The 25,836-nt window shown below is 37.5% G+C and overlaps 1 protein-coding gene across 6 annotated transcripts in view; it reads right to left on the reverse strand.

Moving 5' to 3' along the window:
• The window catches only part of GluClalpha (glycine receptor alpha 1), a 151,463-nt gene that overhangs the window by 53,596 nt on the left and 72,031 nt on the right, over nucleotides 1–25,836 (reverse strand). For 5 of the 6 annotated variants that reach the window (XM_090159050.1, XM_090159046.1, XM_090159049.1 and 2 more), the window contains exons 3-4: nucleotides 24,565–24,735; nucleotides 1,725–1,828 (exon numbers count right to left, since the gene is read on the reverse strand). In XM_090159050.1, the coding sequence (XP_090015176.1) occupies nucleotides 1,725–1,828; nucleotides 24,565–24,735 (275 nt within the window). The remainder of the gene's footprint in view (nucleotides 1–1,724; nucleotides 1,829–24,564; nucleotides 24,736–25,836) is intronic. The other variant, XM_090159051.1, reaches the window with a different exon arrangement.

The following is a 25,836-nucleotide window of genomic DNA, read 5'->3' on the forward strand; positions in this document are numbered from 1 at the left end:
AACCGCTCCCTATTCTTACTATTACCTTTAAAGGGGAAACCGAAGAACTCGGGGAAGAAGGCGATCATAAGTGAGGAGATAAATTGCAAACTTGACGTGGAAGAAGTTTTACCGAGTTTTCACCCAGCGCCACAAGCTGGTATCAAACCTGACTGCTCTTGCTGCGAGGTTAAAATGCTAACCACTCTGCCATCCCACCTTAATGCTAACATGGGTGGAATATGGTATAAGACTTTGGTCTTTATGCCGGGGACCTCTAAACAGTTACTTAAATATAAATTTTGCCTAAAAGTATATAATTTTAGCTTAAACTCTTTCACAATTAAGCTTCAACTCAGTAATTTGCAATGGGAACATTACCGCGATGAGTCAGAATGAGTCTAAGTCATACTTAGAGGATGTTGAAATGGGTATAAGTCCCTTTCGTTCTTAAATAATATATCCAGCTTAGTTGAGAATAAATAATTGAAGAATTATAACTAATTAGCAAAGATAAATTTGTTTACGAGAACAGCTTTAATTATAACTCGAACCGATATGAACGAGTGATCCAATTTTGCAAAGGTAAGAAGGACCAACAATTGATATTCCCAAAATCTCTCGTGTCTCAAATTGCGAAACCGTTCTCTCCAGTTCCATATTTGGAAAAGTCTATTCCTCGAAGCGCGCCCTTCGCGATGGACTGTCGGGTTTATGGTGGGCCAAGGCGCGAGGGAACATTGCTCCCGAGACTTAGAGCAAGCTGTTTTCCATCCGGAGGCTAGTGTATCGATTCGAGGGGAGCGATAGAACGGGAGCGGGTTCCCAGTTAGAAGCGTCGAGCGGAGCGCCCCCTCTCATTATTTATGGTCCCTTCCCTCCCGCTAACCATGCGCTCATTAATGTCTACTCTAGAATGTGAGTTATGTTTAAAGGGCTGTATACGTTTCGCCTGGAACCCATTTTCCTCAGCCCCTCAACGCCGCTTCGTAAACGCGTACGTCGAAATCCTCTCGCGTAACGAAGGTGTTCCGCGTGAGGATACAAAGTCGCGACGGCCACGAGCCTCTTAAGCTGGAGGAGAGAGGTAGACGCTTATTAGATTCATAGATCTCACACCCCGCGCGGACTTTCACTTCGCTGCCCAACGAAATTGAGATCTTGGGGAGTGCAAGCTCCTTTGGATAAGAAATAGGATGGCCCGAGTCTCCTTTCCTCCCGCCATCTTCGTGAATTTTTAAAACCGCCTTGGGAATCGAAGTAATAGTGGGGTGAGAAAAATACATTTTAGTTTTTTCGAATCAAATTGAAGTGGGGGAGATTCTATCGCCCTTTTTTTTCGCAGCGGCCTCAAATTGCGCCTTGATACGATTTTATCTTTAATATTTTAAAGTGAAGATGGGACGCTTATTTTACGGTCGGGCCATCCTAAATCATTCCCCCTCCAAAAAATATAGATAAGCCCGTTTCTTTTCTTTAATATATGACTGTTTCTTACCTCGAATTTCCACGAAAGATGTCTCAATTAGAACGAATTTATTTTAAGCGAATGAAATTTAAGGAGCAACCGATATTGTACGTGAAGTTGACGCTATATTTACTAAATTAAGAAAATAAATCAAAAGCTATTAAATTTTATTGCTATTTTATTACAGCGTCAACTCGCGTTTCGGCCTATTGATCATATATTTGAATCGAAAGATAAAGATTGGAAAAGGCAGTTGCTAGGAAGTTGCGTTACTGACCTGTGTTGTTAACGCCGTGCGGTCTTATACGGCTGTCGTACCTTCCTTCACCTATGATGTTGTCTAGGATTCGCTTCTCGATTTGACGGAAGTTCACTCGACATCTGTATCAAAATTACAAAAAAACACGGTTATTTTAATTCTGCGGATACTTTAAATATTTCAAATATTTTGAGGTGCATTCAAGTTTGAATATTACTATTTATTTTATATTATTTTTAAATTTAAATTGAATCATATTAATCCGGTAGCTAACAAAGATATTCTATTTAAATTTTCTCAATACGATAATATATTATGTATATACACCAATGATATTAACGCTCTCATGTGGCTTACTCCTGGTCACTTACTTCTCCCAGGACACCGGCGTCTGGCGTGTATAATACTTCTACAGGGGCTTGCTTTATTTTTTGGTCTACTAATATTATTTTACCTCAAGTCGGCAAAAAACTATATTTTTGCTTTTAAAAACCATTATGGAGCATTCGATTTAATATTATATTATTTATAATTATTATTTAAACTCAGCCAATATAATCCGGAAGCTCACATTGAATTTTATTTTCTATAAAGACCTTCAATTGGTTAATCTACAGGGTGTTTCAAAGTGTTATGCAAAAAAATTAAGAAGTTGTAGGGGGTAAGTTGAGAATTATACCTGTTTTTTCCCCATTTTAGCACGATGAGTTAAAAGAGCGCCAGAGAGCTTCAAAGTGTGGCCTACTGGCCCTTGGAAGTAGGCTGCAAAAAAGCGCAAAACCAAGCAGCAGGGAAACGCGAACATTAAGGTTTGAGTTCGTGTGATAGGTAAAAAAGGACTTTGTAAACAAATCGAGGTAACCAGCGTAAAAAGGAAAACTTACCCAGTATTTAAAGTCCCCGCTGCTTGGTTTTGTACTTGATGCAGCCTACTTTCAGGGACTAATAGGCCACACTTTGAAGCTCTCTGGCGCTTTTTTAACTCATCGTAGGAAAATGGGGATCAAACTGGCATACTTCTCAACTCACTCCTTACAACGACTTAAAATGTTGGCATAAAATTTTGAAAACACCCTGTATTTTCCATCTATAACAACGCCGGCATCAATGAACTTACTCCTGGTCGCTTACTTCTCACTGAACACCGCCGTCTTGCGGTCTCTAACTCCGTGGAATATTTAGGATAACTTTCACCACCGAAGACTTCTTTCTAGGGGCGTAAGGAAGCTCAATCGTTAAGCTACTTCCTTAATGGGTGCCGGGAAACGCAAAGGGTCTCATTCGTATAACACTTACAAGGTGACTCGGACTCTTTGAAAGTCGGTAGTGGTTCCGGCACGAACGTATTGCAACGACGCTCTCTACATTATGTGTGACACGCCTCGCGCTTTAGACCCAGCGCAAAATGCAGTTGGAAAGATGGTCCAATCCGAGGGGTCGGACATTTACCAAAATGCCGTACACTTTGTCGAAAATCGCAAAATCTTTTAATTCTATAGAGGTCGGCGTTTGGATAAGAATTAATAACTTTATCTTTTTTTATCCACAACCGACGATTATCCGAAAAATAAAATTATTTTTTGCATGTTAAATCCCTTTCTACCAGTGGATAATATCTATAAATAAACAGCTAACCGCAATTTTTATGGTTAATCGATATTTTGGCAGTTAATTTATCTGTTTTTCCGAAATCTATTTAACTCTCTCTATGGTAAATTAACATTGAAATCCCAAAATCACTTCAAAGAGTACTGATAAAATTGCCAAAATCTCTACGAAATCCCAAAATCCCGTACAAAATAATGGCAAATGTCCGACCCCTTGGTCCAATCGAACGACCAATCTGGATTTTGACTACGGCTCTGTGGTTTCGTGAGCTGTCGTGTAAAATTTTCGAGTGGACGAGATACGCCACTTCGAGTCATAGTCGGTCATGGTACAGCTCGAATAGCCTATAGCATCGTACCATTTTAAAAGAACGAAAAACCAAGCCACCTCTTCAGTGCTCTTAAGACCACGAGTTGGGTTACGGACATCTTCAGTGAGTAGCCAGCTTGTCCGTTACGCGGCGCGTCCGTGGAAGACGTTTTTCACGTAGTCATGGACTGTACTCAGTTTGATGACTATCGTTTTGGAGTAAACCCGGCGGCTTCGCGAGATGACGAATATTTTCAATATATTTTCATCATATTTTCATTATATTTTCATTATATTTCCACAAGAATCCATACCTCGACTTGGAATGCTTATCGCGGCAGATTTTCGTCTCGATGTTTCTGACAGTTTTTATGACGTCACTTAACAAACAACAACGTGAGTGGGGATTTGTTCTTTCGTAGGCGGGGCCAAAGCCGTCAGAGTGATCTTACCGTACGCGATACGGCAGGATAAGCATTCCAAGTAGAGGTATGAATTCCTGATTTCCATTATATTTTCATTATGTTTTCATTATATTTTCATTTTATTTTAATCATATTTTCATTTTATTTTAATCATATTTTCATTTTATTTTAATCTTATTTTCATTTTATTTTAATCATATTTTAATTTTATTTTAATCATATTTTCATTAGAATAGCCCTACAGGTGCCGGCTATATTTTGGGTCTTCTTTTATTATTTTCAATCAAGTCGCAAAAAACCATGTATTTATTTGCTTTACCCAACTTTACGACGACATTTTGCTGTTTCCGCACTTTAATTATAGTGTATATACCAAAAAAACAGCAGCAATTCTGTTCGCTTAAACGGAAAACAAGCTACGATGTTTTTATCTTTATAACGAGAAATATTACACTTTTTCCTTAGTATTTCTTTTATTTTATTTTGTTTTGTTTTATTTTATTTTCCAGAGAGACATCATTTTGATAGGAGAATAATAAGAAAACGGGCCGTCATTACAAACTGTTCTCGTTGTTTTCCCAGAAAGGGAATAATATCGCAGCTTTCACCACCCACCATCACTCGAAAATAAAGCGAGGGAAATAATACTAAACGAAATGTCCGCAATTGTATTTCTCGATGCTCCTCGCTTTCTGCAAATCGCGCATTTCCCATGCCGTCATCCCCACGTTTATTTTTAATACGGCGTTGGCTGAAACTACTCGTACCTGCCATCTGGCGGAGCTATGAGTAACCATTCCTTTTTCGTGCCCCCTCGCCATTGGAAAGCCGCTTTTTCGGGTATTCCTTCTCACGACGCCGTTAGAATCGCGCAATTTTTAAAAGTACCCCAGGAATAAGGCGGTTTTTAGGCGCGCGACAAAATCGCGGGGCCCTTAAGCGGGTCGTTGGGATATCGACGGGGGTCTACTACATCCCCCGGAGTCAGGATTAGAGGAGCAATTTGGAAGACGACAGAGGGAGATTACTGATTTCATCCCCCTCGTCCCGCGTTCCGTACTTTACAGAAGCATTAGCCCCCTCGCCTCGCTGTATAGACGGTAATAACCGAGTAGCCCAGCTATGACACGAGACAATATAGGGCAGATACATAGAGACCGAGACTTAGCGAGCTCCGGGGGGTCGAGAGATATAGCGGGAAGGCGACCTTCTAGGCGCGTCGTCTACTTAGCGGACATTGTTGAGGACACCGCGAAAGGAGGTGCAGACTGTCCTCTGGTCCCTTAACGGATGATAGGCGCTGTACACCGCGGGGCAGGAAGGAGAGAAAGAAAAGTGGCGGGACCCCCTCCTGGCTCCCAAATCCGAGTCATTGATCGTCGCGATGGAAAGGACCCAGCAGGCGTCAGCCCGCAAAGCAATCGGTTCGGCTCGACTGAACTATTGCCTTTTCTCTCTGACTATTTTTTTCCTTCCAGTGGCCTTTTATTCTTTGGCTCGCTGGTGATCTGGTGGCGCTGGTTCGCCTTTAACCGTCTTTCCCTCGCAGTCGTAGTTCACCCAGAGTTTATTGCGATATAGCGTAGGGTGCTTAGAAAAATGCAACTTCCAAAAGATAAGTCGCCATCGCATCCCCTTTTTTATCTCCCCCACGTTTCGACTCCCCCCCTTACTTTTTGTGTGTCTTTCCTTTTGTTTTTGCACACGGCTCACAGCGAAAAAAAACTTCTCTATTTGTTGTTTTAAACTCTTACTTTGTATTTTTTTTATTACTCGGACTCTGTCGCGGGAAATATATCGTTTCTATATTGGTTGTTTTTCTTAAAAGGTCAATTTTCTCGAGTAGTTGGCTTAAAACAATCAACGGTGATTCTTAGGGCTGTGTTAGTACTCTAACATCATCAAGTATTCGGCCTTTTTTGAGGTCGAGTACTAGTACTCGAATAAGTAATTGGAGAATACTCGTCGATTATCGAGTACGAAAAAATTGCATATTCGGGTACCCGATTACTCGTCGAGTATTTGTTTTTTCTATCCTCGTTGATTCAAAGTTCAAAGATGGGTTTTTACAACTTTTTGGGGTTCAATAAACGGTACCTACCAAGTTGTGGAAACTGTGGTTCATTTAAACTAAAGGAATATTTTTTAAACTCCTTTTAAATTTAATTTCATAATTACTTGAATAAAACCAGCTTCTAATCAAGTACTCGATAACCCGACTCGTTCAAAATATTACTCAATATTTTTTTTTAGTTACTCGACTCAAGTAAGAGAAAGTTTCCCCTTAATCAAGTACTCGAGTACTCGACTCGACTTCAATATTACTCGACTCGAATACTCAAAGAAAAATTTGATACTCGATAACCGACTCGATTCGATTCTAGAAATAAAATGAGTTTAATGATGTAAATGATTTAAAAATATTATTTCGTTAAAATTTATGGATTTTAAATAAATATATTTTTAAAATGATTAGACATTTTAAAAAATAAATATTTGTAAATAGTCTGTGTAAGCAGATGGAAACTACAGTGAAATATCTCGTATTCGAGATTAAATACTGTCAAACAATTTTAAGCCCGTTTTATATAATTAACGATAACAAAAATTCGAGTATTTTCGTAGAAATTCCTAATCCATAAACCACGTCCAGTAATTAAAAATACAATTTTCATTTTCGTAATTTAATTGGGGCAAAGCGTAACACCACCTAATTATAAATATTTAAAGCCTTTTGTGTACCCCGAAATAGCTCTTCGCCTTTATTTTAATTAGGGCTTGCTTTTCGCTCCTTTTCGGGTAAATCCGGTGGTTATAGTGACGCCCGAATTCAGCACTTTGCACCGGGGACCTCTCAGTCGAGGCCTTCTGGGATCCATCGAGCTGGCAAAGAATGGGACACGTCCCGCGTATCTTCAAAAGCGACTGTGTTCGGTGAGTCTTCTCCGTTCTTTTACGAATCACATCGCCACGTATCGCTTGTGGCTATCGTTATAGCCAGCGACGGTCAAAAGGGTTGCAAATCTCTAATCCGTTTGACGCTGCCCTCACCCTCCCCTCGGGAAGGATGGATGGATTTGCTCTCCTTTAGTAAGCACGCGCTCCCGTAGGGGACGAGACAGAGGGGGGGGGGGCTACCAATGAATTTCCCGTAATTTGACTCGCTTTCTCTACGAATTCCCAAATTAAGCTCTCTCCTTCCCAGCGTGCTTTATTCCGCAATTACTCTCGGACCTGGATTTGATGCACTTGTGCGTGACACTGTGACTATTCGGACGAATGTGAAAAGAATTGAGTTTCGTTTTACTTGGGGATTTTTAGTTCGTACGTTTTGGATTAAAATGCGTCTAACATTCTGCCATTTGCAAAGTGCTTTTATCAATTTATGGCGTAATTCAGTAGCCGAAAAAATTAAGTTTATTTCGTGAATAATTGACACTTTTAAATCCCTAAACACAGTCAAGCACACGGTCATCCCTTTTGGTGAGTTGAAAAAATGTTGCAAAGTTGGCCAAATGACCTTTTTCTTAGACAAAATGTTTTTCAAAAAATATTCGAAGAAGATTTTACCAAGTAACTCAGGAAAATGAGGATAAAGTTGGTATAATCAAGGCTTCTCTCCAGCCCTGCAATAATCAAGGCTTCTCTCCAGCCCTGTAATAATCAAGGCTTCTCTCCAGCCCTGGTATAATCAAGGCTTCTCTCCAGCCCTTGTATAATCAAGGCTTCTCTCCAGCCCTTGTATAATCAAGGCTTCTCTCCAGCCCTGTAATAATCAAGGCTTCTCTCCAGCCCTGGTATAATCAATGCTTCTCTCCAGCCCTGGTATAATCAAGGTGGTTATTGTTACGTACATCTTGAATCTACTTTAACTAGTAGGGTGAAATTTAAACTTTTCAGAAACTTTAATTTTATGCCCTAAATGTTTATATTAATAATTTGTCTACAGAACCGTTTTAGTGAAACACTGATAATTTGCATAAACCATCCTTTTATAGCGAGGGTTATTTTGCTGGTTGAAATTTACTCGTTTCCACGGTTACCTACGATAATAGGTAGCTGCTCAATTTCGGTCCTGATTTTTCACTCTTTAAACGTGTGGCATTTTCTCAGCAGTAGGCTGATAATCTTATTAGGCTACGAGTAAAGTCGTTTAATTTTCTTAGCGTGGATAGAGTCGAATCTATTCGAGAAGGATGTATATAGGCTCATTTAGCGCTTATTAGATTCGTCTGTTAACTCTACTTAGCTCCGTATTACGAGGGATTACACGATCGGACTTATAAATTGCATTGATTATAGAGAAATGGCTTTAGATTGAAATCGACTCTCTGCGGGGCAAGAGAGAGAGAAGCGCTGGAATAATGAGCTAACAGGTTGAAAGGTCTAAAGTCCTCCCGCCGGACCCCTGTCCAGAAGCTAAATGAGTTAGTATCGTGTTCTCTCTACGCTGTGTCCTTTACCTTATCTTACCGAAGCATCATCTTCCCTCTTGATAAATCAGCCCTTCACTGATTGGATCACGCTCCGTTTTGATTAAAAACAGTTCCTTTGAACCCTTTTGCTTAGAGTTTCGGCAAATTTTCGGCAAAGCCAGGAACTGTATATTACCATAAGTAACATAATAACAATAAGTATGACAATTAACGAGATTTACAACCAAACTGATTTTCATAGCTATTGCGTAATCAAGATGTTTTCTCAGCACAGAGCCCTCTAGCTAGGAGCAACAAACACGTAGGAAAATGGGGAAAAACAAGCATACTTCTCAACTCACCCCCTACAACTCCTTAAAATTTTTGCATAACATTTGAAACACCCTGTATAGCAGGGAAACTAAACTCAGTTCCGTCAGTCTTCGGAAGTGGTAAATGTCAGGTGTCAAATAATGTGGTAAAAAGTAGTAAATACCGACATGGCGAATAATAATTTTACTGGCTAATATTCCAAATAGTGGCAAATAGTAATTTTTAATAAAAATAAAAAACATACCAAAGAAAAAATATATTTGTGCTATTTTAGAACAATATACTGGAATAGTTGCCATATTTTGGGCTAGAAACTCAATTATAGCCCAATCTAGGTATTTCTTTTGGCTACTTTTCAACGATTTTTCCTGAGTTTGAATTCGTCTGCTATATATCTTTATGGTGTTTTTTAATGGTTCTTTTTTGAAAAACTGAAACATTATCTCACATGTAAAGCCCAGTTCACACTATACAATTAATTGGGCCACTTAATTGAAACCAACTAATTGTAAGCAAGAAAATTGTACAGTGTGAACAGAAAAAGTTGGAACAATGGTTACAATTTTTCTGTTCACACTATTCAATTTTCTTGCTTACAATTAGTTGGTTTCAATTAAGTGGCCCGATTAAGTGATGCTACATATCTGAAAGATATTATTTACATCATTTAAATGCACTTACTGATAATTAGTTACTATTTGTCACTTTTTGCCACTGACATAGACTTTATTCTAAAAAAGACACATTTAGGTAGGCCTCTTAAATGCAGACCTAATACCACATTTTCATGGTCGATTTTTAGCGGAAGCAATTCATTACACGCTTCTGCTTTAAGCTTTTAATTTTCACCACGCCCTGACTTTGAGCCATGACACCATCTTGACCAAACTTATCCTCCATTTAACCATCCTAAAACGGTTTGTATTTAGTAAATATAATTAATATATGGCAGCACGTAATAAAAAAAACAGATAATTATTAGTTTAAATTGTAAAATTCAGGGAATTTTGATATAATTATAAATATTTAATTTCTGTTCCATGGTTAACTTATTGAAAATTGTTAAAAATATTTCAAAAAAGAACTGCTCTGCCGTGCAAAGCACAAAAGCATTAACGACCAAAACCAAAATATGGAGAAAACCCGCGAAATTCAAACTTTCTTTGCCTTAAGATACTCCAACTTACTTCTTTCAAGATAATATAGTAGATTTGGATTTTTCAACTCAAATTATATTATGGTACTAAACAATTTACAGGCCAAACGATATTTCAGAAATATCATTAAAACCATGTCTTAAAACGCGAAAAAAATGCGTTTTGATTTGACTTTTTAAGAAAATAAACACATTTATGCGTTTTTGGTTTGAAAATAATGCAAAAACGTAAAATAATGCGTTTTGCAACAAGTCATTTCTCTAAAACCAAAAATTTTAATTTCGAAAATTAGTTCAAAATAGAATTTAACGTTTAAAATAAGGAGAAATAAAACCAAATTCTGTAAATCGAAAATTTGGTCGTTAATGCTTTTGTGCTTTGCACGGCAGTGCTACTGCATGGAGTTATTTAAAAACATAATTTATTTAAATCTTTACTTTGGGAGCTTTCGGACAGCGGTCCTTCCTCAGCCAAGCGTCGAGTAATTTGATATAATTTTTAACCAAAATGCGCAGAAATTTATTCACTATTTTAGAATGATTATACAAATATTACGGCAACAATTAACTTCTGAAAACGCAACGGTATTATATTATATTATAAAATATCGACGCGTAAAAAGTAAATTTAAGTTTATCAGAAAACCTTATCAGGATAAAATTGGGTAGCGTATAGCTTAATCGTTTACTTTGTTAGCTCGGACAAAGCACTAAATAACCCTTTAAAGAGAAGGGGGTCGCTACTTTATGGGACAACCCCGCCCGTACCCTTTAACCCCGACTAAAAGGAGAGCCCGTATCCCGATTAGAACGATAACGAAAGCTCCCAGTTAAAGCTCCCAGATTGCAGCATCCAGTTGGGCAGCCACCATACTCTCGACAACGGAGAACGTTTAAAGGCAATGGCGGAAGACATAACCTTAAATTATCCGTACTTTTAATGTTCCGTCCCCTTTCCCCTCGTCGTTGCAGAAAGCCTCAGGCATTTTTACGAGTCCTTCTACAACGTTTACACTGTCTAATAAATCTGTCTTCACTGCCTAAGATTTTTTTCCCGGGTCCACAAAAAACCCAAGTACTCTGTAAAATGGCACCAAGCGTGTCTAGACTCAATCACGTCACTGGATAGGGAAATTTAAAGCCCTTCTTATACGGAATGCGCCTTTGACCACGCTATCAGATGGCGTTTCCGTTTCGGTATAGGAATTGTATGGGCTGGAAAAAAAACGTCGTTGTACTTTCTTACGTGGCGTGCGCGCAATTGTTGGGCTACTAAAAAACGGGGTTTAGAGATAACGGGGATCAAAGTAGGAGTTACTTTAGTTCACGCTCTCATTTTAGCTTGATCCGCTCGCTTTATTTTATCATCGTGTGGCTGAGTTTGTTGATAGTGGGTTAGAACCGTATCCGGAATGATTCCACTCTCTCCTCGGGGCTTGATCAATTTTTCCGCTACAGGAATTATGGCACGGACTCGAGCAACTAAAGCGCCACTTTGACCCGCGCTTTGCGGTGAATGTAACGCAATACCTTCCTATAGCCCGCAATAAAATGTTCCTTGCTCGCCAGTTATATATAAAAGAATTTATATAGCTTACATTTATTATTTAGCTCGTATTCTTATATGGGGAAATTTATCGGAAGCTCTACCGAAGATCGGCAGATTTATCACATTGAAGAGCGTCTAATGTCTTTATTATTTCGAGATTATTGCATATTCTTCAACTCGTAAATTGGTAAATTTATTCCAAATCATAACCTCAAAGGATTAATGAATTGAAATAGTATATTTATCTTAATTTATTTGTTAAAGTAAGCTAATGGGTATCTTCATTTATTTGTTGAAATAAGCTAATGGAGAAATGCTGGGGAAAATATTTATCTTAATTTACTTGTTAAAATAAGCTAATGAAGAAATGTTAGGAATAATATTTATCTTAATTTATTTGTTAAACAAGCTAATGGAGAAAAGTTGGTAAAAATATTTATCTTAACTTATTTGTTAAAAAGGGCTAATGGAGAGAAGTTGGTTAAATATATTTAGTGTTCACTCCACCCACAGCTAGAGCGCCATCGATCGGTTCGAATCGGAAGTAAAACGGGAATCGCTTTTAACTGGCACTAATGTTAATATTTAAATGAGTCTAATTTAGTATTAAATCAACCCCGTACTTATAAATTCCGAAATCCTAAATATACACGTGGAAATGTTCTATATTTTATCAATCGATCATTTCGAATTGCTCCTTTATACTTGCTAAGAAAAGAATTCTCAGAAAATAGAAGTGAAATTTCACAGAGCGATGAGTTTCCTCTCTTCTCGCGTATCATCGCTCCGGGGGAGAAAAATATAAAGAGAGAACGGAATAAAAATTCTCCATATTTTTTCCTTCGACAGAAAATGATGAGAAAAGTAAAATACGCGTTTGATATTTTTTATTCCCTACCTCCCCTTAATTCCCAAAAAGACTAAGATACGTAGAAACCATATAAAAAAGTCTTCTTTATCGTAGCAATTGCATCGAAAGAGAAAATAAGAAAAATACTGGAATCGAGAACATACTCTGTGATTACGGCGTAGATCGCTCTTAAAATAGCTAACGTCCGAGGACGGAGCGCCAATTTTCTTCCAAATTATTTCGCAAGATGGTCATTTTTAAAAAAAAAAAAAGCGAATTGTCCAAATCGGCCAAACTATCATTGGGCTGTAAACTCTTTAGGCCCATTATCATTATCAGCTTGTTTCAGTTGAGGCGCGGCGTGTATCGAATGAAAAGTGGGAGCTCTGATTACCGAAAGGTCGCTTATTGGGAACCCTTTCAAACTCCCTTCACCCGAAAGCCAAATTATACAACCAAGGCTTAGCCCCGAGTGTTGTCGAAGGCGGGAATTTTGAGAGGAGATTGTTAGAGAAAATTCTCATTTTTTTCTCCCCTTCCATATACATAAATCGCCTTTTATTTTAGTTGACTAATTTTCGACTTCACGGCTGTCTGAACCGGCTAAGCTTTCGATTTGGTTCGGCTCCAGCGAGCACCGGCAGCTAAGCCTTGGCCTTTTAGCTTTTCTTAAACCTCGGTTCCTCAACCTATTTTTATTATACGTTCGCGTAACGACGTAATTGCCACCAGGGGGTGTTTTCCGAGAGAACTTTATCGAGTTCACGTATTTTAATTTATTTTTCCACCCTATCTCACCCTCCCAAGCACCTAATTTTTAAATTATTAATCACGCTTGAGTAGTTTTTCCCATTTTTCCTTGCTCTAGTTTTTATTTCCCATGTCCTCCCGGTCAAATTAAAAATCGATGCGTTTGACTTAATAAATCATTCATTAGGGTGAATTCGGTGATTTTAATTTAGTAGTGATTCTGATTTGTTATTCGATGGATTCTAAGCGAGCTACATTGACCCTTTACTGATTGTACGGTTACTTTTTCAGCGGTTATAATAACACCCGGTAGTGCGCCTCACCCTGAACACCGTTCCATTATCGGCCATAATTAATTCATTTTTCACCTATTTTCCTCGGTAGTACGCTTCATTCTGAACACCAATCTATTTCCTGAACACCGTATTTTCCCCGGTAGGTCGCTTATCCCGGAACACAATCTAGTTTTGGCCTATTTCCCTCGGTAGGGCGCTTCTCCCTGAACACTAATATACTTTGGTCTATTACGCCCGGTAGTGCGCTTCTCCCTGATCACTAACATACTTTGTTATATTACGCCCGGTAGGGCGCTTCTCCCTGAACACTAATATACTTTGGTCTATTACGCCCGGTAGTGCGCTTCTCCCTGAACACTAATATACTTTAGTCTATTACGCCCGGTAGTACGCTTCTCCCTGAACACTAATATACTTTGGTCTATTACGCCCGGTAGTGCGCTTCTCCCTGAACACTAATATACTTTGGTCTATTACGCCCGGTAGTGCGCTTCTCCCTGAACACTAATATACTTTGGTCTATTACGTCCGGTAGTGCGCTTCTCCCTGAACACTAATATACTTTGGTCTATTACGCCCGGTAGTGCGCTTCTCCCTGAACACTAATATACTTTGGTCTATTACGCCCGGTAGTGCGCTTCTCCCTGAACACTAATATACTTTAGTCTATTACGCCCGGTAGTGCGCTTCTCCCTGAACGCTAATATACTTTGGTCTATTACGCCCGGTAGTGCGCTTCTCCCTGAACACCAATCTATTTTGTAAATATGTTATTGTATTATATATATACCGCTTCTGGTTAGCTTATGGCTTTAAGTGTTGAACTATTATGTTTCTATTACTTCGCTTTAAAAAATGTAAATTCCTGCGAATCCATTGTATAATGGTTTCCTCCGTGATATAAAACGGATTTGTACCCCAAAAGGAAAATAAATATAGATAGAGAGATAGATTTTGGGCCTATTTTACCTGGAAGGGCGCTTCTCCCTGATCACCAATCTATTTTTTGCCTATTGTACCTGGAAGGGCGCCTCTCCCTGATCACCAATCTATTTTTGGCCTATTTTACCTGGAAGGGCGCTTCTCCCTGATCACTATTCTATTTTTGGCTTATTCTCCCCGGTAGGGCGCTTCTCGTTGAACACCGTTCTATTTTGTATTTATTTTTATTATTATTTCTTATTTAATTTTAATATGTATAAATGTAAATAATCGCGCGAGCTTGGCTCCAGCCTGTTTTAAAAAGGAGTCGAAATTTGTTACACGGAAAATAAAGCTCCATTAATTCATTTTTGACCTATTTTCCCTGATTTGGTTCCCGGATTGTCCTAGTTTGGTCTTTATTCATTTCGGGTATTAAGTATTTAACAATTGTGCCTTAAAGTGCTCTTTCCAATTTTGTGTTTGAAATGTTAAATAAATACTCATTCGTTCATAATTGTCCATTCGGTTGATTCTCCGTCTTTAGGACAACATAAATTTAGAGATTGTTAATTTATTCAATATTGTAAATATGTTTTGGTAGTTGGTATTATTATAATCCGTCTTAAGTATGCCATTAAAGTATTTTCTTTAAATAAAGATAGTTTGCGGGACTTTGCGGGATATGACGCAAACTACGTCACATTTAACTTCGTGGGAAATGGAAGTTGATTTTGAAAACCTGTAAAACTCCTCTCGCGTCTATGGCTTTTACAATCTATATTTTAGCTGGGGCCTCTTGATTACCTAGGAGCAACAAACACCGCACCACACACAAGGAGAACGCAACCCGACAAAAGTCACGCATTTTCTCCTAGTTGATCACGATATATTGTACCACCCTGTAATTAGGCCTAGGGTGGTGCCTTGGGTATTAGCCTAGCTGATTATTATTATTATTATTATTGTTTACTTTGTGTGAAACCAGATCTAATTTAAACCTTTCTATGGAAATGTTACACAGAGGCATATCTATGAGGGATTATGTTACATATGTAATTATTATAAATTTAAACTTTGTAATGATTATTTTTGGTACGACATTTGCTAAATTTTATTCATAAATGTGTTGTATTAATGAAGATTCATTGCAATTCAATTTATTTTTAAGTTTCTTTCCTTTTTATTTTTATTTTTAAATTTTATTCGTGGTTTATAATAAATAATCCTGTGAATAAAGATTTATTCATTCCTGCCGATACATACGTATATTTAAAGGCAGTACAATAACATTAAAATGTATTTGTAAATACCTTTCCATTTATATTTATTTATTAATTTAAAATAATATTGATAATTAATCCCGCATTATCATCCTGATTTATCCATTCGCGTTTTATAATCCCTGACTATCGGCAGTACCATTTAACTGAATCAACATAAACATTATGTTAAAGTTCATTTTAGTGACGCAGGGGAAATTTTGGCTTACTATTTTCGTCCAGATAGCTTTTTAATTTATTGAGCAGTGGCATGGCTGCACCAAACAATTAGAGGTTGTTTGTTCGCTTAAAGGCTGATAATAAATTACTGGAAAATGAGTCTGCCTTATACGCGAATCCTCCAGGCTGGATTTTAGAATAGTTGATCCGATTATGTGGGCTTAAAATTTTGCCTAATCCTTAGCCCTTTAATTTACCTAATTAATTTATACGGTGACGATGGTATTTTGTACTGCCAACTTTCCACTTCGTTACTAAAGAAGGTCTTATAACATTTTCTTCGGTCTTAATTATTAATTATTATTGCGAAAAATGTATTTTCAAAGTTTCGTCATGGTTTGTGCAATTTAAGGGCTATTTTTAGCAAACATTTTGCCACAACTTTGTTGCTGAGCATAGACGTAACGCTGTCGAGACTTGACTCGTAAACCGGCGAAAACCTTGATTAGTATTTTAATTATTAAAATGATATCTTAGACCAACAAATAAGGGACGGCAAACTCAATAAGGAACACGGTTAGCTTGGAGCAACAACTGAAACCCGCGCTGCAGTGGTGGATTTCGGAAGCTTGTCTTGTCATACCAATTACATCATCAATCTTTTTGAGCTCATCAGTAAAGGACACTTTTGTTAACGAACCGCTCAGCTAACGAAATTTTGAGCGTTAAAATATTTCCTCCTCTCTATTCGCTCGTTTTTGAGCGTTAAAATGTTCCCTCCTCTCTATTCTCTTTTTTGGAAAGGTAAAATGTTCCCTCCTCTCTATTCCCTTTTTTTGAAAGGTAAATATTTCCCTCCTCTCATTTGATTCTGTTTTGAAATGTAAAATGTTATCTTCTCTCTATTCGATCTTTTTTGAAAGATAAAATTTTCCCTCCTCTCTATTCGCTCATTTTTGAAATGTAAAATTTTCCCTCCTCTCTATTCGCTCTTTTTTGAAATGTAAAATTTTCCCTCCTCTCTATTCGCTCTATTTTGAAAGGTAAAATTTTCCCTCCTCTCTATTCGCTCTTTTTTGAAAGGTAAAATTTTCCATCCTCTCTATTCACTCTTTAAGGGCGGTAAAATATTTTCTCCTCTCTATTCGCTCTTTTTTAAAAGGTAAAATGTTCCCACCTCTCTATTCGCTCGGTTTGGAAATTTAAAATGTTTCCACCTCTCTATTCACTCTTTTTGGATAGGTAAAATTTTCCCTCCTCTCTTTTCGCTCTTTTTAGGGCGGTAAAATATTTTCTCCTCTCTATTCGCTCTTTTTTGAATGATAAAATGTTCCCTCCTCTCTATTCGCTCTTTTTGTAAGGTAAAATATCCTTCCTCTCTATTCGCTCGTTTTTGAGAGGTACAATGTTCCCTCCTCTCTATTCGCTCTTTTTGGTAAGGTAAAATTTTCCCTCCTCTATATTCCTACTGTTTTTAAAGACAAAATGTTCCCTCCTCTCTATTCGCCTCAAGGTAAAATATCCTTCCTCTCCATTCGCTCGTTTTTGAGAGGTACAATGTTCCCTCCTCTCTATTCGCTCTTTTTGGTAAGGTAAAATTTTCCCTCCTCTATATTCCTACTGTTTTTAAAGATAAAATGTTCCCTCCTCTCTTTTCGCTCTTTTTAGGGCGGTAAAATATTTTCTCCTCTCTATTCGCTTTTTTGAAAGGTAAAATGTTCCCTCCTCTCTATTCACTCTTCTTGGAAAGGCAAGATTTTCCCTCCTCTATATTCGCTCTTTTTTGAAAGGTAAAATTTTCCCTCCTCTCTATTCGCTCTTTTTTGAAATGTAAAATTTTCCCTCCTCTCTATTCACTCTTTTTTGAAAGGTAAAATTTTCCCTCCTCTGTATTCGCTCTTTTTTGAAAGGTAAAATTTTCCATCCTCTCTATTCACTCTTTTCGGAAAGGTAAAATGTTTCCACCTCTCTATTCACTCTTTTTGGATAGGTAAAATTTTCCCTCCTCTCTTTTCGCTCTTTTTAGGGCGGTAAAATATTTTCTCCTCTCTATTCGCTCTTTTTTGAATGATAAAATGTTCCCTCCTCTCTATTCGCTCATTTTGTAAGGTAAAATATCCTTCCTCTCTATTCGCTCGTTTTTGAGAGGTACAATGTTCCCTCCTCTCTATTCGCTCTTTTTGGTAAGGTAAAATTTTCCCTCCTCTATATTCCTACTGTTTTTAAAGACAAAATGTTCCCTCCTCTCTATTCGCCTCAAGGTAAAATATCCTTCCTCTCCATTCGCTCGTTTTTGAGAGGTACAATGTTCCCTCCTCTCTATTCGCTCTTTTTGGTAAGGTAAAATTTTCCCTCCTCTATATTCCTACTGTTTTTAAAGGCAAAATGTTCCCTCCTCTCTATTCGCTCTTTTTAGGGCGGTAAAATATTTTCTCCTCTCTATTCGCTTTTTTGAAAGGTAAAATGTTCCCTCCTCTCTATTCACTCTTCTTGGAAAGGCAAGATTTTCCCTCCTCTATATTCGCTCTTTTTTGAAAGGTAAAATTTTCCCTCCTCTCTATTCGCTCTTTTTTGAAATGTAAAATTTTCCCTCCTCTCTATTCAACTCTTTTTTGAAAGGTAAAATTTTCCCTCCTCTGTATTCGCTCTTTTTTGAAAGGTAAAATTTTCCATCCTCTCTATTCACTCTTTTCGGAAAGGTAAAATTTTCCCTCCTCTCTATTCGCTCTTTTTTGAAAGATAAAATTTTCCATCCTCTCTATTCATTCTTTTTTGAAAGGTAAAATTTTCCCTCCTCTCTATTCGCTCTTTTTTGAAAGGTAAAATATTTTCTCCTCTCTATTCGCTCTTTTTAGAAAAGTAAAATATTCCCTCCTCTCTATTCGCTTTTTTTGGAAAGGCAAAATTTTCCCTCCTCTCTATTCGCTCTTTTTTGAAAGGTAAAATGTTCCCTCCTCTCTATTCTCTTTTTTTGAAAGGTAAATATTTCCCTCCTCTCATTTGGTTCTGTTTTGAAATGTAAAATGTTCTCTTCTCTCTATTCGATCTTTTTTGAAAGGTAAAATTTTCCCTCCTCTCTATTCGCTCTTTTTTGAAAGGTAAAATATTTTCTCCTCTCTATTCGCTCTTTTTTGAAAGGTAAAATATTCCCTCCTCTCTATTCGCTTTTTTTGGAAAGGCAAAAATTTCCCTCCTCTCTATTCGCTCTTTTTTGAAAGGTAAAATGTTCCCTCCTCTCTATTCTCTTTTTTTGAAAGGTAAATATTTCCCTCCTCTCATTTGGTTCTGTTTTGAAATGTAAAATGTTCTCTTCTCTCTATTCGATCTTTTTTGAAAGGTAAAATTTTCCCTCCTCTCTATTCGCTCTTTTTTGAAATGTAAAATTTTTCCTCCTCGCTGTTCGCTCTTTTTTGAAAGGTAAAATTTTCCCTCCTCTCTATTCGCTCTATTTTGAAAGGTAAAATTTTCCCTCCTCTGTATTCGCTCTTTTTTGAAAGGTAAAATTTTCCATCCTCTCTATTCACTCTTTTTAGGGCGGTAAAATATTTTCTCCTCTCAATTCACTCTGTTTTGAAAGGTAAAATGTTCCCTCCTCTCTATTCGCTCTTTTTAGAAAGGTTAAATTTTCCCTCCTCTCTATTCGCTCTGTTTTGAAAGGTAAATTGTTCCATCCTCTCTATTCGCTCTTTTTGGAAAGGTAAAATTTTCCCTCCTCGCTATTCGCTCTTTTTAGGGCGGTAAAATATTTTCTCGGGTTTTCAAATATTAAGCCTTGATGTATGCTTCCGCGTTTTGTCGACAAAATAACAGCCAATGAAAACTGTCTTGAGCTTCTTAAAGGCCCACGTTTCATTTTTACCACGTCTCTAGAACGACTTTTGATAAAACCTATTTTTAACGATCTTTAAAATTTTAGTGTTGTATTTTTAATAAACATATCAATACTACAATAAACGATCGAATCTACGATTAGCAGCTCTCCGTTGCGTCGCTCATAAGTAATTCATGAGCGAGGCTATTGCAAATCAATACGCTTATCGTGAAAGCAGAAAGGGATCGAACGTAAGCTGCAACCTCATTAAGAGTTACTGCCTTATCACTCGATTAGCGCCGTTCTAACGAAGACAGAAACCATAACGGCTATTTATACAGGGTGTTTCAAAAGGTTATGCAAAAAGTTTAAGGAGTTGTAGCCCTGGGTGAGTTGAGAAGTATGCCTGTTTTTTTTCCCATTTTCCTACGATGAGTTAAAACAGCGCCAGAGAGCTTCAAAGTGTGGCCTACTAGCCCCTGGATGTAGGCTGCGACAAGCGCAAAACCAAGTGGCAGGGAAACGCGAACATTAAGGTTTGGGTTCGTGTGATAGGTAGAAAAGGACTTGATAAACCAATCGAGGTAACCAGCGTAAAAAAGAAAACTTAAACAGTATTTAAAGTCCCGCCTGCTTGTTTTGCGCTCATTACAGCCTACTTCCAGGGGCTAGTAGGCCGCAATTTGAAGCTCTCTGGCACTCTTTCAACTTATCGTAGGAAAATGGAGGAAAAACAGGCATACTACTCAACTACCCCCTACAACTCCTTACAATTTTTGCATTACCTTTTGAAACACCCTGTGTAAAAATTATCGATAGAAAATTCTTGGAGGCACGCTCTTAACCTAATTGCGTTCATCTTATCATCGTATCTAAGACATATAAAAAGCGCCTAAACAAAGCTCCTTTACATCTCTTTATCTCCCTCTCATCAACCGCATTGACAGGTCCCCATCCTATTAAGAAGAAGAAGAGGAAAAAACGAAATTCCTTTTTCAACCCAAAATAAGAAATCCACCCTGGATTATAGTCCAAATCGGGATTAACTTATCACTCGTTTTAAAACGGGGAATAGAGGTACAGTCTATACGCTTTGAAACGAGCCGAAGTTCCGAATGAATTTTTTCGCATCATCTCCATCCTTCTTAATTCATTCTGTTAGGCGTAGATAAGGGAAAAGAAGTCCTAGCGAAGGGGTTTCTAAAGGATGAAATAAAAGACCGAGGGGGGGGGGGTGCCTTGCCAATGGAAGATAAGGAGGGCCTATACCTCTACCTGGATATGGGGGAGGCTTTAACAGCATCGTTTAATTTAATTGCGTCGGTAAGCCTCGGTCTCTTCTATAAGAATGGAAAAGCAATTTCACTGCCGTATTATCTAAAACGGACTTTTTTCTCTCTCTGCTCTTTGGGCGAATTTCTATTGAATTTGGACGATGCGCGGTTAGAAATTCTAGTTTATCGGTGGTGGTGTGCCGGTTGCTTTAAATTCCTCAGTGGTGGTGTGCCGGTTGCTTTAAATTCCTCAAATGAAGTCCGCAACGAAATTTGCCTTTTTTTCTCCCCTCGCGGTATCGAGCGAATTTTCGCTGATCGATGGAAAAACAGCTATAGTTTTAAAAGTGTCAGGACTATGGATTATTTTTTTAATTTTTTGGAGCCCTTTATTTCACGGGGGTGGCATTATTGATGGTTAGAAATTAAACTGGGACATTATCGGTTTTGTGACTTACGAGTTTCGGAATACGGAAATTGTTTCCAGCCCCTTCCCTCCCGCGAGAGGGCCCACCCGCCCCGTTTGCGTCTGAATTAAAACTAGATAGTTGATGGATTGAAGCGGCGAGTGCGTAGAATTAATTCGGGCGGAAGCGTGGATACGCCCAATCACGCTGTCTAGTTAAAATGTCTTACAAATTCAAATCCAACAGCGTGTCAATTTTACTCGTTAGTTACATTGTCATCTAACCTAGTCTTTTCTTTGTTTAAAGAGAATTAGAATGATTAGATATTCTTTTGAATTATATTGTGTTTTGTTTCGGCACTAACGCAGTTTTCATTAAAGCTTCCAACATACTCTCTGTTAACAGTGCCGTTATGTGACCTGAGCAAATAATTATTTATTTATCAGATATCAAATAGGCGCTTAAATAAAACATCCTCCCAAGAAATCGCCAAGATGTAATATTTCCGAGAGCCAGGACCCGCAAGGTATTGTTTATATAGTGCTTATTGAAATAATGGAATCTTTTCACTTGTAAACAGAGTGTCGTGTTTTTTCAAAGCCTTAATACGTAAAAAAATGGTACCTGGTTAAAAGGGAACGCCATGGGGAACGCTTATTGTTGCCGTAAAGACGGTAAAGGTGAAATATTTCCATTATTTTAACAAGCACTATACAAACAGTGTCTCGCAGGTCCTGGCTCCCGGAAATATTACTTCCTGGTGATTTCCTGGGATATTATCAGATCAGTTGATACCACGGGTCAAAATGCAAACCAGACAGTTTAAAGCCAAAACTATTCTGAATTTATTGTATATCGACAGATCTATAGAATGCAGTGTTGTCGCCAGGGGTTCAAGTTTGGGTTCGCTTAAGCCATAAACCCTGCAGGGACGTCCGTTGGGGGGAGGGGAGTATCACACAATAAGTTTAGTTTTCGAGGAACCTTTTTTGGAACAACTCTTTTTAAGAAAAAAATTCCCAGATTTCGCCAAAAGTAAGATCCTCTTCGGTATGCCCTATTTTAGGTGGTAACCGGCATCGCGGAAGATAATAATTTCCCTTTGTTTAGAATAGGACAGTTACGAGAGTAGCCAGTAAACATAAAAATAAATTTATATAACGACACATTTGAAAAACACACTTTTGAATTTTGATGGTTTAACTAGAATTTTTCGCAAATTTTAGTAGAAACAATAGCTTCATTTTAGGAGGCGTTTATAAGATATTTTAGGTGGCGCTTCTGAAATATTACAGGGGGCTCAAGCGCCGTCTAAAACAGCCTAGCGACGCCACTGATAGAAGGTGAGCGGATTTTACATATTTCCAGATTACATTTATTTTTAATTTTATTTACTTTTTTCGAGATCATATATATATAGTAGGCGTATAATTTAGATAACTGTTCAACTAACTGAATCTGGTGAGATATCGAATCAATTCAGATCGGTTACTTGGGAAAAATAATTAGATACCATTTGAGATCAGATTTCTGGGTGATGGGAATTTAAAAGATTAACCTAATCTGACTAACTGAATATCTTCAGATATCTGATAATTATAACCTTGACAATCTGTGCCGTTTTTCCGTTGGAAGACCTACTTTTCATTACAAAAAAGTACAATTTAATTGATATATATTTCATTTTATATCTTAAAAGTTAAATACAAAAAACATTGGTTTTATTTAATTAGTTTATAGTTATATTAAGTTTAATACATACTATACGTGGTACACCCGGTAGTTAACTGATCAAAAGGTACCTTTGAACCGGGGGAAAGTTTTAAACTAGAAGCTAATGCACGTATTATATTTGAATGAGTGATCTGAAAGAAAATTTAGAGGGAAAATTCTAAATCTATAAAGCCTAGTTCCCAATTAGCGAAAAAAAAAACAATTTTCGCGCTAAAAATTGACGCTCGATTTTTTTCAAATTCGCCGCTAAAGTCGCGTCTCCGCGGTATCTAGCGAATGTTCTATTTTTTGACGTCCACACCTTGGCGATAAAAAGCTTCAGCCAATCAGAAAACGCGTTCCCTCGATCTCTTCCGCTCCCGTAAGTCACTTATTAAGCCTAGGTCTTTAGAAAAGCGGCTCAGCCAAACTTGACCAAGATACTGAAGTAAAGGTAATTATCTCACGAATAGAATCGTTTATTTATTGAAATTATCAACAGGAACATCCATTTGGTTCATTTTGAACTGATATGTTATGTTAGGCCTAAAACATAACTAAAAACCCGCACGAGTTGTTTTCAGCGTTTTTAAATTTTCGCGCTAAGGTGAGAACCGCTTCCCCAGCGACCGAAAAAACCGCGTCTTTTTTCATTGTGCGAATATTTTATTCGTCTCGAAAATTTGCCAAGTGAGAACTAGCCTTAATAGCGGTACAAAATCACGCGTACTAAAACTATTAAATTAGCCTGTTTAAAGATACCGTCAAACCTCAGTTCCTGTTCAGTCATAGGTGCACAGTGCGGGCAGTTTCTATTGGGTGGGATTTTACAGGCTGGAGGTTTTCACAACTCCTTTAAGCGTCCATAAACACAAAGTTAATAATAGCAAAAACTACGGAAAAACTAATTTTATAAGATAATAAAAGGAATTTCAACATTTAATCTAATCTGGGAATGGAAGAAAACCCGATTCGTTCTAAATAAAATGGGAAAATAAAATATATTGTTATTTTCTATTTAAAGCAACTGTCGGCTCTATCATTGTGATAAGGCCCTTGTTATTAGAGATGGCAATGAATCTATTCGATTCTTCGAAAAAACGACTTTACTGAAGAGCGTGGTGCCATCTTTTAATGGCAAAGGAAGCTAAAATTCAAAAGAGCGAAATAATAACGTCGCCAGAGAATGATTTATAATTATTATAATTAGACAACTTGTACTCTACTTAGTGGACTTTAGCCTTAATTATATATCGCTTAAAAATATTGTAAAAAATTACTTTAATTTACGTTGACAATTTTACAAACGACCCAATCAACGCGAGGGGTACCTTTTGGGTCAAAATTTAGCTTAACTATCTTGTTTTGATTTCGACGCTAGCGACATCTGTTGAAATAAGAGTTATTTCAGGTTGAGCCGACACTTGCTTTAATACGTTGTTTTTTCTACTACTGACTGTCTATATAGGCTCCGTTCGTAGTTTGAAAAGCGCCATCTTGGGGACTTAAATTCCAACTACGAACGTACGTAAGGAAAAGAATGGTTCGTGCACGTCTAGTACAAGTCCAGAGAGAGATGGATTGAAACGGGCTGCTCACCTGATGGGCCCACCTTTCCTGGAGTCGAAAGACGGTTTTTTTTCATCGCACATGGGTAGATTTTCTCTCGATTCCTGCCGTGGTCGTCGAGGACCATGGTAAGGAACTGCCTGGCCGCTCGTGACCTCCGTGACCTCGTGACTGCCCTGCGCACTCTCCGGTTCTTGTACGCTACATACAGAGCCCGGTACATAGAGCAAGCATCAATTAGCCCGTGGACTCACACCCCAGCCCCCCAAATAATTGGAAATCCTAAAACTCTATAGCAATTACTTTTATCAGACATTAAGAATTTACTACATTTCAATTAAAATCTAATAATTTAATATGGCTAAAACGTTCAATTTTAAAATAAGCGTTTGCTAAGTCTAATCGACATGCTTTTGTGAATTAAATAAAATAGCGTAAATTAAAATATATTTTTAAAATATATTTTAAAAATAGCGTAAATGCTAATATAGTTTTTTATGCCTGGTGGTAAATGATTGTACTGTATCTATTATAAATCGTTATAATATTTTCCGTTAATACGTAACTGCGTCATCTTAGGCTTAGCCTTTAAAATTTAACATCATTAGTCTATAATATTTTTCCATAAGTACGTCTCTTTGCGTAATAATTGATTGATAACTTTTAGCAGAGGAGCTCGGAAAAAACTTCTTGACAAGCGAGAACTGGCAGATCAGAAAATTGCGATCAAGCAAACTATATCGAAAATACTCGCCGCAAAGATTAAGCATGTGCAGACTAGGATGAGTCAAACTTATGGAAAAATTTATTGACTTATGGTTACATAAATCCAATTGAAAAATTGGTTAATTATCAACCCAAACGGAAACCTGCCGCGATTTTTACGTATACACCGCATATGGTAATTAGTTCGAAACCAAATATTATTTTAGCCTGTATAATAACATTTGTAATTTTGGAAGTTCGGGGTAGATACAAGGGCAAATTAATTATCTTATATTCAAGAGAGGTACCGAAATTAATAATCTTAAGAATTGCTTCCCTAGCTTCATTATTTTTAAAATAATGATTTGAATAAATTCTACACAAAACCCCGACGAGGAGGTGACTGAAGTTTGTAGGAATTACCAGGGCCCGTGCTTTGTTTTTTAATAAATCGCTATTTAAATTTATAATAATAATAATAATAATAATCAGCTACGCTAATACCCAAGGCACCACCTTAGGCCTAAGTCATCAAGCGACTTTTAAAGCCATTATTCTTTACTAAATTTCCTTAGTATCATTTCATTATCAAAGTAT

The sequence above is a fragment of the Leiobunum rupestre genome, chromosome 9, assembly GCF_980474605.1.
Source record: "Leiobunum rupestre chromosome 9, qqLeiRupe1.1.hap1, whole genome shotgun sequence".
Taxonomy (NCBI): Eukaryota; Metazoa; Arthropoda; class Arachnida; order Opiliones; family Sclerosomatidae; genus Leiobunum; species Leiobunum rupestre.